This window comes from Pituophis catenifer, unplaced genomic scaffold, assembly GCF_029215685.1.
Source record: "Pituophis catenifer annectens isolate HBS135680 unplaced genomic scaffold, rPitCat1.0.hap2 SCAF_14, whole genome shotgun sequence".
Classification (NCBI taxonomy): Eukaryota; Metazoa; Chordata; class Lepidosauria; order Squamata; family Colubridae; genus Pituophis; species Pituophis catenifer.
The window spans coordinates 8478983-8491400 of NW_027256894.1; the positions used below are offsets into that span (position 1 = coordinate 8478983).

General features: G+C 44.5%; 1 protein-coding gene across 2 annotated transcripts in view; it reads left to right on the forward strand.

Annotated features, from left to right (window-relative positions):
- The first annotated feature begins 302 nt into the window (after window positions 1-302).
- The window catches only part of ST8SIA2 (ST8 alpha-N-acetyl-neuraminide alpha-2,8-sialyltransferase 2), a 45861-nt gene continuing 33745 nt past the window's right edge, over window positions 303-12418 (forward strand). For both annotated transcript variants that reach the window (XM_070953593.1, XM_070953594.1), the window contains exon 1: window positions 303-400. In XM_070953593.1, the coding sequence (XP_070809694.1) occupies window positions 303-400 (98 nt within the window). The remainder of the gene's footprint in view (window positions 401-12418) is intronic.

Consider the following 12418-nt stretch of genomic DNA (forward strand, 5'->3'; position numbering starts at 1 on the left):
CAGCCACCCAGCCTCCCGTTTGTGCGTTCAAGGCAGTTTCCCAACTCCCGGGCTTCGGGACCGCTTCCTTCAGGATCGGGAGCGGAGAGGGGGCGTTTCAGGATCAAGAGGAGCCCGCCCCCCCTTCTTCGCTCCCCCCCCATCCTATACCCACACCCCAACACACCGTTTTCTGCAGTTCAGCCTCCTCCACCTCCTCTCCTCCTCCTCTTCTACCACCTCCTCCTCTCCCTCTCCTCCTCCTCCTCCTCTTCCTCCAGCCGCCACTCGGATCTTGTGGCGGCCGGGCTGGCCCCGGAACCATGCCGCTGCCCTGCCGGAGCTGGACCCTGGCGCTGCTCACCCTGCTCGTGGGAATCCTGCTTTTCGCGGACATCGCCGAGATAGAACTGGAAATCGGGTACAAGAAGTGGCGCGCGAGAGGGGGCAAGCCCCCATCTCCCCCACCCACCCCTACCTACTACCACCCCTCCCCATCCTCCCCGCCCACCCACCCACCAGCCAGGCCAGGGGGGTCTCTCTTCTGTTGGGGCTGCTTAAGAACAGTTTGGAGGCAGGAGAAAACCCAGAAGGGGCGGGATGGTTGTGGGGGGGGGGGGGGGCCGAGAGTGGGAAAACTGATAAACGGGGCTGGGGGGGGCAGGGAGGTGAGTCAGACAGGTGGGGGCAAGGGGGTCGGCTTTGCTTGCCTAGACAGCAAGGGGAGCGGTGGGGGTGGGTGGGGAAGAGACAAAAGACGGGCTGCTGGAAGAAAGGGGTGCCAAGAGGACTTCGGGGAAGGGCTGGGAGGGGGCGCCGGAGTTTTCTTTGTTTCCAGCGCAGCCTCTTTCTGCCTCGTCGGCTGGAGAAGGAAGGGAGAAACGGAGCTTGCGGGGTGGCTGGGAGGAGGGGGGGGATGCTTTCTTTTTAAACCCCCCTCCCCATTTCGTGAGTGAAGAATCGGTTTGGGGGTGGGGATGGGGGGCTAGCCGAGCCGGGGAAGGTTTGGAAGGGGCGAAGGGGGCGTGGAGGAAAGCACCGCGCCCAGAGCGCTCCTCAATTCCGATTATTAGGGATAAATTTCGCCTGGACGGTTGGGGGTACCTCTCTGCCTCCTCACCCCTCTTTCTTGTCCTAGCGCTCCGCACCCCACTTCCCAGGCTAGCTGGGGAAGGGGTTCCGCGCCTTAGCATTGGCTTCCACTGCCGGCCAGGGAACCGCGACAGGTTTTCACCTGAGCAGGTGCAGAGCGCAGCTTTTTCTAGCCGGTGCGGCACCATTCCGGGACTTTGCCGGCCCAGACCGATTAGCCCACCTCCCCACCCTCCACCTCCCCATCCCCGAAAACCCCACTTTGAGTTGCCTTGGCAACCCGCGCGCTTAGAACCCCTAAAGTGAGGAAGGGGTGTGTGTGGATAGCTGACAAGCCCCTGGGAGGAGTTTGGAAAAGACCCCAGTCTTAGCCCAGGGAAGACCCTGTCCGAGCGCCCCGAATCGAGCCGGTTCCGTGCATTCGTAGAACGGGCTAAGTCCGGTTCGTTTGAACGGTGGCGACTTGTTTGGTGGTTTAACGTGATGAGTTAACGCCGGTTTGATGAGTTCATTGTTCCGTGGATTGTGCAGACCTCTCTATGTACACACCCCCTCCCAAGACGCCTCACTTCCACAACAGAATTTAGCATGGAAGGGCTTTGCATGGCTTATTTTGATTTCCTGGCTTTAATTTGGGTGGGATTCCACCCCGCTGTGGATTTAACGCCACAGTTAAATCAACCCTGCCTTAGTTTGATTGGCAACCCTACCTTAGAAGGAAAAATCAGTAACTCATGTCCAAGGCAGGGCTGTGGACAATAGAGTTTGGAGTCCAACCCATTGAGGAAGGCTGGTGGGCTTATTAATGACTATTCGCAACGGCAGGGACTGAATCACGAATACCAAAAATAATAATAATAATAATAATTACTTCTCAGCAGGATCCTGGAAGAGTTAGAAAGATCACCATTCAAGTGGTTCTTTAGTCAGTCTTGTTTGGACAAGGCACTTCTTGGGATCAATGAAGATGGAGGTAGAGATGAGGAGGGGTCACTTGTGGCCTAGCAGAGCAATTCAATGAAAGAAAAAAAAGCTTCAAGGGTGTCGGATAATATCCAAAGCATTCGCAGCTCTGGAAAAACCAAACAGAAGCATTGCTGGATCAAATCAGATTTGGGACTGGGGGGGGGGGGAAGTCGCTGTCTCGGGTTGGAGTTTCCACCACTCCCTTAACTAGAACAACAGAATAACAGAGTTAGAAGGAAGCTTGGAGGTCTTCTAGTCTAACCCCCTGCTTAGGCAGGAAACCCTACACCACTTCAGACAAATGGTTATCCAATCTCTTCTTAAAAACTTCCAGTGTTGGAAAATTCACAACTTCTGGAGGCAAGTTGTTCCACGGATTAATTGTTCTCACTGTCTAGAAATTTCTCCTTAGTTCTAAGTTGCTTCTCTCCTTGATTAGTTTCCATCCGTTGCTTCTTGCCCGACCTTCAGATGCTTTGGAGATTAGCTTGACTCCCTCTTCTTTGTGCCCCTGAGATCAGTGTTTCTCAACCTTGGTAGCTTGAAGATGGGTGGACTTCAACTCCCAGAATCCTGGCTGGGGGATTCTGGGAGTTGAAGTCCACCCATCTTCAAGCTTCCAAGGTTGAGAAACACTGCCTTAGATCTTGGAAGACTGCTATCGTAGTCCTTCTTTTCTTTAAATTAGACCTATCCAATTCCTGCAACCATTCTTTATATGCTTTATAGCCTCCAGTCCCCTTATCATCTTTGTTGCTCTTCTCTGCACTTTTTCTAGAGTCTCAACATCTTTTTTTTTTTTTTTACATTGTGACAACCAGGGCATGAAAGTTTTATTATTTCATGTTGATTGACACTCCTTAGCAAAGGTGAACATGTCATGGTTTGTGGTTTAGTCTACTCTGCAAATTAAATCTCTTTAGGCGATGATGGCTTGGCGTCTTGTGTGAACCCAGGACATGGGTTAATTGAATAACGAGGTTGAATGTATGCTGATGCAGCCCAGAGAGACACCAGCTTTTGCAGTTCAGTTATACAGATCAACAGAGGGACCGTGTAGGTCATCTAGTCCAACCCCCCGCCCAAGCTGGAGACCCTACACCATTTCTGACAGATGGCAGTCCAGTCTCTTCTTGAAAGCTTCCAGTGATGAAGCTCCCACAACTTCTGAAGGTGACTTCTGTTCCATTCTTCTGTGTGAGGAAGATGGAGAAAGAAGAAAGTGTATTTTGTATTGCTGGCGGACTGTTTCCTATTAGAAAAAGGAATTTAGGCACATGTAAGAAGGGGGCGGCCTTTCTGTCCCAGGGTTGTGGCCGCCATCTTGATTTTTCTAACTCGATTCCTGCAAACACCTTTACCAGTTTTTGAAACGTAACAGCATTCTGGGTCCTGGTTGCCTATCATCAGTTTGGTTCGGTGGTGGAATTCAATTTTTTTTACTACTGGTTCTGTGGGCGTGGCTTGGTGGGCATGGTGTGGCTTGGTGGGCTTGGCTTGGTGGCAGTGGTAAGTTTCAATTTTTTTTTACTACCGGTTCTGTGGGCATGGCTTGATAGGCATGGCGTGCCTTGGTGGGCGTGGCAGGGGAAGGATACTATAAAAGAGCCTTGGTAGTACAGTGGTCTAAAGCACCCTGTTATTAAGACCAGCTGCCTGCAATTACTGCAGGTTTGAATCTCGCCAGGCTCAAGGTTGACTCAGCCTTCCATCCTTTCTAAGGTAGGTAAATTGAGGACCCAGTTTGTGGGGGCAATAAGATGACTTTGTATAAATATACAAAAGGATGAAGGCTATTGCTTAGCGCATTGTAAGCCTCCCTGAGTCTCCGGAGAAGGGCGGCATATAAATCAAATAAAAAAAAAATCTCCATTCCCACCCCACTCCAGGGGAAAGATACTGTAAAATCCCCATTTCCTCCCGATCAGCTGGGCCTTGGGAGGCAGAGAATAGATGGGGTGGGGCCAGTCAGAATTTTTACTACCAGTTCTCCGAACTACTCAACTACTTGGTTCTCCAGAACTGGTCAGAACCTGCTGAAACCCACCTCTGTTTGGTGGGCATGGCAGGGGAAGGATATTGCAAAATCTCCATTCCCACCCCACTCTGGGGCCAGCCAGAGGTGGTATTTGCCAGTTCTCCGAACTGCTCAAAATTTCCGCTACGGGTTCTCCAGAACCTGTCAGAACCTGCTGAATTTCACCCCTGGTTTGGTTCATTGGAATGAACCAGGGAGAGCTAACCCTGGAGATTGAAGGAGGACTTTGAAAGGTGGAGCTCGGTTTGGACAGTTCAGGAAGGGGAGGGGTCTTCTCCAGAATTTTTGAAGGTGATCGTGGCAGAAGTCAACTGCTGTTCTTCTCGAGATCACTTTATCTTTGGCAACCAATTGCTTCATTGTCATAGGTGAGCAGATAGAACAAAGAGGGGAATAAGCAGGATGGGAGCAACAGTAGAGCCTGGAAATCCCACTCACCTACCTACCCTCCCACCCACACAAACACACACTCAGAACAGTCCTAAGGCACTTTTGTCAGTGTCGTAACTTTGAACCAGGGGTGGGTTCTACTTACATCCGCTACCGGTTTGCAACGGAAGCATGCATGCTTCTGCACATGTGCAGATCGTTTATGATGACATCCGGGTGGGTGGGCGGAGCCTCCCACTGCTGTTACTACGAACCAGACCGGACTGGGAGCAACCCACCATTGCTTTGAACCAGGGGTGGGTTCTAAAATTTTTTACTACCAGTTCTGAGGGTGTGGCTTATTTTGTGGGCGTGGTTTGATGGTCATGTGACAATTCTTTAGGATTTAGCAGAGGTACTGGTCTACCAAGCTTTTAACTGCTTGCAGAGCTGTACCGGTCTACCCATTTGTTCTTGGAGGCACTGGTCTACCCATTTGTTTTTCTTTTTTTTAATTTTTTTTTAAAAAAAAATTATTAAGGTTTTATAAGTTAAACAAGAACACAAAACAAAAATACATACAAACATGGATACATTAAAACAATACAAAAGAAAAAACAAACCAACACTAACTCAGTCCACTGACTGACTTCTAAAAGCTGTTGCATCGGTGGTTGTTTTCTATTTCGTTTATTTTTATCTATACATATCTATTTTACATATTTACTTATTTAGGCATTTGTACATATCCAAGTTTTCTTCTTTATGAAAATATCAATTACCCATTTGTTTTTCAAGCGCACCGGTCTACCACCACACTGATCAGCTGTAGGGCGGCCCTTTGAAGCCCTGCGGCAAGAGTTTAAACAGGTTTTTTCCTTCTAGCCGATCAGCTGGGACTCGGGAGGCAATGAATAGATTGGGGGCGGGGCCAAATAAAAGGTAAGAATAATGCGGGGGTGGGGGGCGGGAGGGCCCAGCTCCCAAACAAAGAGAACCGGTTCGATCATATTGTCACCGCTACCGGCTCGGCCGAACCGGGCCGAACCGGGAGGAACCCACCACTGCTTTGAACGGTCACTCAATGAATTGTTGTAAGTCAAGGACTATCTGTACAGGAAGCTGTAACCCTTGGCCGCCTGTCTGTAGACTGCCTCTGGTCATTAAAATAGAATAATCTCATTAGGCTCAAAACTGAACAGGGTTTTCTGTTTTTTATCGCTGTCTGACAGGGTTCATGATGCTTTCTATAAAACGTTAAATGTCCTTAAAGACATTTGCTGGAGTATTTGTATTTTTTTTTAATAAAAGTTTTTTAAATTTTTTTAAACAAACACACATACAAACATACAATGTATTTTCTTTGAACAGAGTATTTGGCCAGTTCACAAATTTAAACAATATTTAGTCATTTCAATTCAGTTTACAATTTCTATATTTCTTTTTTGCCATAAGTATTCCTTGTCTATTTTTTTTTTAAAAAACAATATTACCCTTCATTCCCATTTCTAATCTTAATCCTAATCAAATTCGATTTTTCCCTTCTATCTATATTATACCCCTTCCCATTGTCATCTGTTTTTATATCTATTCTTACATTAGTTAGTTATGTAACATTACAGTTGTTTAATATAAATCCAACATTTTAGTATAAATCAATTAGTTATATAACTATCCTTTTCTTTTTTTGTATATTGATCAATATGAACATAAATCTTCCAATTATTTCCATGCAATCCAATTTCCTACAAGTCAATTAGTTATATTTACCAATAATAATAAACCAAATAATTTTCCCCCTTTATGTTACTCATTAAACTCTCTGGAGTGTTTGTATTGTTCCCATCTCAAAAGGTTGGAAAACATCCCCCCCCCCGAAACATTGTACTGCTAATTAGAGCTTATAAAACTTACGCTAGACCAATCTATTTTTCAGCTGTTTGGAATCCCCACCATATAATCTGACATCAGTACAATCAAGCGAGTTCAGAACATTGGTGAAATCCAAATTTTTTTTTTATTACTGGTTCTGTGGGCATAGCTTGGTGGGTATGGTGTGGCTTGGTGGGCATGGCTTGGTGGGCGTGGCAGGGGAAGGATCCTGCAAAATCCCCATTCCCTCCCCACTCCTGGGGGAAGGATATTGCAAAATCCCCATTCCCACCCCACTCTGGGGCCAGCCAGAGGTGGTATTTGCCGGTTCTCCGAACTGCTCAAAATTTCCGCTACCGGTTCTCCAGAACCTGTCAGAACCTGTTGGATTTCACCCCTGGTTCAGAAGTACATGTAACAGTAACAGAATTGGAAGGGATCTTGGAGGTCATCTAGCCCAACCCCCTGCTCATGCGGGAAACCTATACTAGGGATTCGAACCGCTGAACTGCCGACTTTTCTGATCAACGAGCTCAGCGTCTTAGCCACTGAGTCGCTTCACAAGAAAAGACTTGCACTCTTCGGTACACAATAGAATTCCTTATGCTACTAGGCTCGAAATTCTCGGTTTGGATAACTTAGAAGTGTGTCGCTTGTGGTCAGACCTAGGTATTTCATACAAAATTATACGTAGCAATGTTTTGCCTGTAAATGACTTTTTTTAGTTTTAATCGTAATAATACGCGTGCGACAACCGCTTTAAACTGAATGTAAATCGTTCTTAACTTGACTGTAAAAAAATATGATTTCTGTAATAGAGTTGTCAAAGTCTGGAACGCCCTCCCTGAGTCAGTTGTCTCAGCTACAAATTTTCACAGTTTCAGTCACAAATTGACTTCCCTGGACCTTACCTCATACTTAAGTGGTTAGTAGAGGGGGCGTGCGTAAGTGCACCAACGTGCCTATCGTCCCTATCGTTGTATTTTTGTTCTTTTATTCTTTTTTCTCGTTTTTGTTTGACAAATTCTAATACATAAATAAATCTCTGCTTTTGATTGTCAGCAGAGATTGCTGGAGAAGATCTTGGTGTGAAAAAAAGAGAAGCAAAATAATTGGAGAGCTCCATATATTTAAGAAACACATAAAAATTGGGCACAGAATCCAGACTATTCAGAAGAAAATTGCTCAGTTTGAGGCTTGTGGTGAACATCTTAATTATTACCATCCCATTATATGTTTCTGATATCTTACACGCATACTGTTTTCCTCTGTATTTTTCCCCCTTTCTCTGTTCTGGAAAACTGAATTTATAGTATCCGACTTGGCTTTTACCCCCCAAGTATTTCTACATGTGACATTGGCTTCCATGTGGTTTCTTATTTGTTTGGGATGAATTTCTCTTTGCATCCAGAGCAATTCACCTTTTTTTCCATTGTTTAGTTTCTTTTAAAAAAAACCTCTCCACTCTCGTTTCAATCTACTTTTTAATGGAACAAAAGGGGTGGAATGAGTGTACGGCCCATTAAGTCAAGCCGATGTGAATCCAACAGGTAAGACGAATTAGACTTGAAATTGGATCAGAATGTCTTTCGAGGTTAACTTATTTAATTGTTCATTCATTCAATTTCTATAGTTGCCCATCTCAAACAAGTGACTCTTGGCAGCGAACATGCCCATTTCTACCTGAGAAGGTGTAACTTTCATCTTGTGTTTATAATGTTAATTTAATATTCAATTGGAACAGGATATTTAAGAAAGAATCTAATAAAAGAATAAAATGAAATAAAAGGAGGAGCAGAGATATCCATAAGGAGGGGGTTAAAACAGTCGTGATGGCTGCTACAACCCTGTGATGAAAGATAGATAGATAGATAGATAGATAGATAGATAGATAGATAGATAGATAGAGCTAGAGATGTATAAATAAATAAATAATTTTATTTCTATACTGCCCTTCTCCCGAAGGACTCAGGGCGGTGTACAGCCTATTAAAAGCACAAAGACAGACATCAATTAAAAATAATTAAAATTATTAAATAACGTCGGCTCAGATTTAAAACCCCAAAAATTTAAAACACCCAATTTAAAACCATTACATTGATAGCCCGGCCTGGCGGAACAGCAGGGTCTTGAGGGCACAGCGAAATACATGATGGATATATATGATGGATGGATGAATGGATGGATGAATAGATGAATGGATGGATGGATAGATAGATAGATAGATAGATAGATGATTGATAGATGATAGATATAGATAATAGATAGATACATACATACATTGCGATGTAAATAGACGCCATCTTGATACATTGACACACATACACATTTGCAGATACCCATGACAAGAAGAGAAAAGGTAAAGAAAAATTGGGTGATGCTTAAAAGTGGATCTTATACTAGTTACTCTACAAAAGTGCGCAACTTTGGTCAAAGGAAGGAAGGAGAGAGGGAGGGAGGAAGGAAGGAAGGAAGAAAGGAAGGAAGATCAAATTGCCAGATCAATATATGAGGGAAGAACTGGGTTGAGAAAGGAGGAAAACAGAAAATCAGGGTTGGATTTCAGAGACTGTCACAGAGAAGAAGGGGTTGACTTTTTTTTTAAAAAAATATACTTTATTGGTTTTAAAATTTTAAAAAACATCAAATCTCTGTTAACATCTGAGGTGTCGTGTAATTACGAGTGATCTTAACAGTGATGCGAACTCAAAATTCAATGCAGTATGGGAAAGGTGGTACAAATGGTGGAATAATAGAATGAGATTGTAAGGTTACGTCTATTTTCAATAATGGTAGATTCGAATGTATTCGATATGTATATAATGTATATAATGTATATAATGTAAATATGTAATTACACGAAGGGGTTGACTTATTCTGCAAAGGATCTGAGGGCAGGACAAGGAGTAACAGGTGGAAGCTTGTGAAAGAGAGATCCAACCCAGAATCAAGGAGAAATTTTCTGACAGTGAGAACAATTAACCAGTGGAACAGCTTGCCACCTGAAATTGTGGCTGCTCCATCTCTGGAGGTTTTTAAGAAGAGACCGGAGAGCCACTTGTCCGGAATGGTATCATATTTCCTGTTTGAAACACTAGACTAGAAAAGCCTCCAAGGCCCCTTCCAACTCTATTCTTCTGTATTTGGTATTCTAATCCAATCCTAAAAATAAAGTGAGAGGATTAAAAAAAAAAAAGTCAGTGTATGAAGTGGTGGATAAACGTGATAGAAACAAGGATGTGTTTGCAGAGATGAAAGAACTGGAGAGATTTAATGAATGGGCTTGATATAAATCTGATTTGGTTTGATTTCCCTTTCTTATCCCTTTTTTCTTTGGCTTGCTTCTCCTCGCTTGTCTTCTAGCCTCTGCATAACACGATTTACTTCAAAAGGGAAAAGCGTAATGCGTATCTAAGTATATAACTATGATTTGAATGTGGTTCAGTGTATGGCTTCACCTCTGCTTTTTTTCCAATCCTGTGGATTTCCTTTTATGTTTACATTTTCAAGGCAAGCGCCTCTCTTTTTTTCTGCAGAATAATGCGCTGTATTATGGGGATACACTCAAGAACTCAAATCACAGATGCCCCCTGAAAGCTTTAATGTAGCTTTCAGAGCCCCTTCCAAATAGAACGGTCACTAAATTGTAACGTTTAACGTGACAGAAAGGGGAAGGGATTGTCAGATTCGTGGGGAGCAACCATGAACTGCTTGTAATGTATTGCAAATGGCTTTAATTTAATTTAAATGGAGTTAAACCCACATTCTTAACCTGACCCCAGTATGTTTGGGAGTTTGTCCAATGGCTATTCAAAACTCAAAGGAGGGTGTAGATTGAAAAGTGATGTGTGTGCCGTTGCATTTGAAGGGGGTGAGAGAGAAAGAAAGGTGGAGGGGGAGAGAGAGAAAGTGTGTGTATGAGAGTGAGAGAGAGAGAGAGAATGAAAGAATGAGAATGAGAGAGAGAGAATGAGAGAGAGAATGAGAGGAGAAAGAATGAGAGAGAATGAGAGAGGGAATGAGGGAGAGAGAGAGAGAGGGGGAATGAGAGAGAGAGAGAGAGAATGAGAGAGAGAGAATGAGAGAGAGAATGAGAGGAGAAAGAATGAGAGAGAATGAGAGAGAAGGAATGAGCGAGAGAGAGGGCGGAATGAGGGAGAGAGAGAGAGGGAATGAGAGAGAATGAGAGAGAGAGAGAATGAGAGAGAATGAAAGAATGAGAATGAGAGAGAGAGAATGAGAGAGAGAATGAGAGGAGAGAGAATGAGAGAGAGGGAATGAGGGAGAGAGACGGGGGGGGAATGAGAGAGAGAGAGAATGAGAGAGAGAGGGAATGAGAGAGAGAATGAGAGAGAGAGAATGAGAGAGAAAGAATGAGAGAGAGAATGAGAGGAGAGAGAATGAGAGAGAGGGAATGAGGGAGAGAGAGGGGGGAATGAGGGAGGGAGAGAGAGAGAGAGAGAGGGAATGAGAGAGAGAATGAGAGAGAGAGAATGAGAGAGAAAGAATGAGAGAGAGAATGAGAGGAGAGAGAATGAGAGAGAGGGAATGAGGGAGAGAGAGGGGGGAATGAGGGAGAGAGAGAGAGAGAGGGAATGAGAGAGAGAGAGAATGAGAGAGAGAGAATGAGAGGAGACTTGTGGACTTTAACTCCCAGAATTCCCTGAGAGTTAAAGTCTATAAAACGTAAAGTTGCCAAGACTGGACACCGATAGTCTACAGCAAGCAACAATACCTTGTTCACCATGGTTAATTTCAGAAAGAGCTAGGTTGGGTTGGATCAAGACTGTAGTTGAATGAGAGATTGCTGGGAAATCCCAGGACTGTAATCTCACCCAATTGTAATACACTTCCATCTTGTTGCCAAGAAAAATTATGTAGATGCCCACATGAAGACTCTGGTGCTGGAGGAGACTCCTGCGAGTCCCTTGGACTGCAAGGCGATCCAACCGGTCAGTCCTAGAGGAGATCAACCCTGACTGCTCTTTAGAAGGCCAGATCCTGAAGAGGAAACTCAAATACTTTGGCCACCTAATGAGAAGGAAGGACTCATTGGAGAAGAGCCTAATGTTGGGAACGATTGAGGGCAAAAGAAGAACGGGACGGCAGAGAATGAGGTAGCTGGATGGAGTCACTGAAGCAGTCGGCATGAGCTTAAATGGACTCCAGAGGATGGTGGAGGACAGGAAGGTCTGGAGGAACGTTGTCCATGGGGTTGTGATGGGTCGGACACAAGTTTGCAACTAACAACAACCACCACATGAAGACACCACCAGTTAGCTGAGCTCAATGCAAGGGAGACAAACCATCCACCCCGAAGTGGGTTGGCTTCTGCAGCAAAGAAAAGTGAGAGCTTTGCAAAAAGTTGCTTGCTTTTCACTATGGCCATTGGTAGCAGTTATCTTAATTGGGTTTTCCAAAAGATTAAGAAAGAGAAAGGTTGTTCACGGACCTCTGATACTACCCACTGGCACGAAAGGAGAAACCTAGAAGAAGAGACGATCGATCTGAAGGCTGGAAGTGAAAATCAAGACACGGTTTGTGGCATCCTTGCAGACTTCTCAACTTCTGGTCTAGGGGCATCTTTCTGTATGAAAAGCTTTGGGGGATTCTTGTGAATCAGAGAACACCCTGGGAACTGTTTTCCTAGAAAGAACCTCTGCAAAACTGATCACTGAATGTTACCTTTTAAAGGCAGGAAATCGCAGGATGCAGAATTTGTGCCTCCTTTTCCTAAGCCAATGAAGGAGAACTAAGGATGTCACCTTTGACCCTTCTCTCCTCCCCATTTTCCTTCCCCTTCCCTTTCCTCCCTCTCCTCTCTCCTTTCTCCTTCCTTCTTTCCTTCCTTCCTCCCTCCCTCCCTTCCTTCCTCTTTCTTCCTTTCTCTCTCCTCCCTGTCTTTCTTTCTTTCTTTCTTTCTTTCTTTCTTTCTTTCTTTCTTTCTTTCTTTCTTTCTTTCTTTCTTTCTTTCTTTCTCTCTCCTCCCTGTCTTTCTTTCTTTCTTCCTTCCTTCCTTCTTCTTCTCTCTCCTCCCTACCTCTCTTTCTTTCTTCCTTCCTTCCTTCCTTCCTTCCTTTCTCTGCCTCCTCCCTGTTTTTC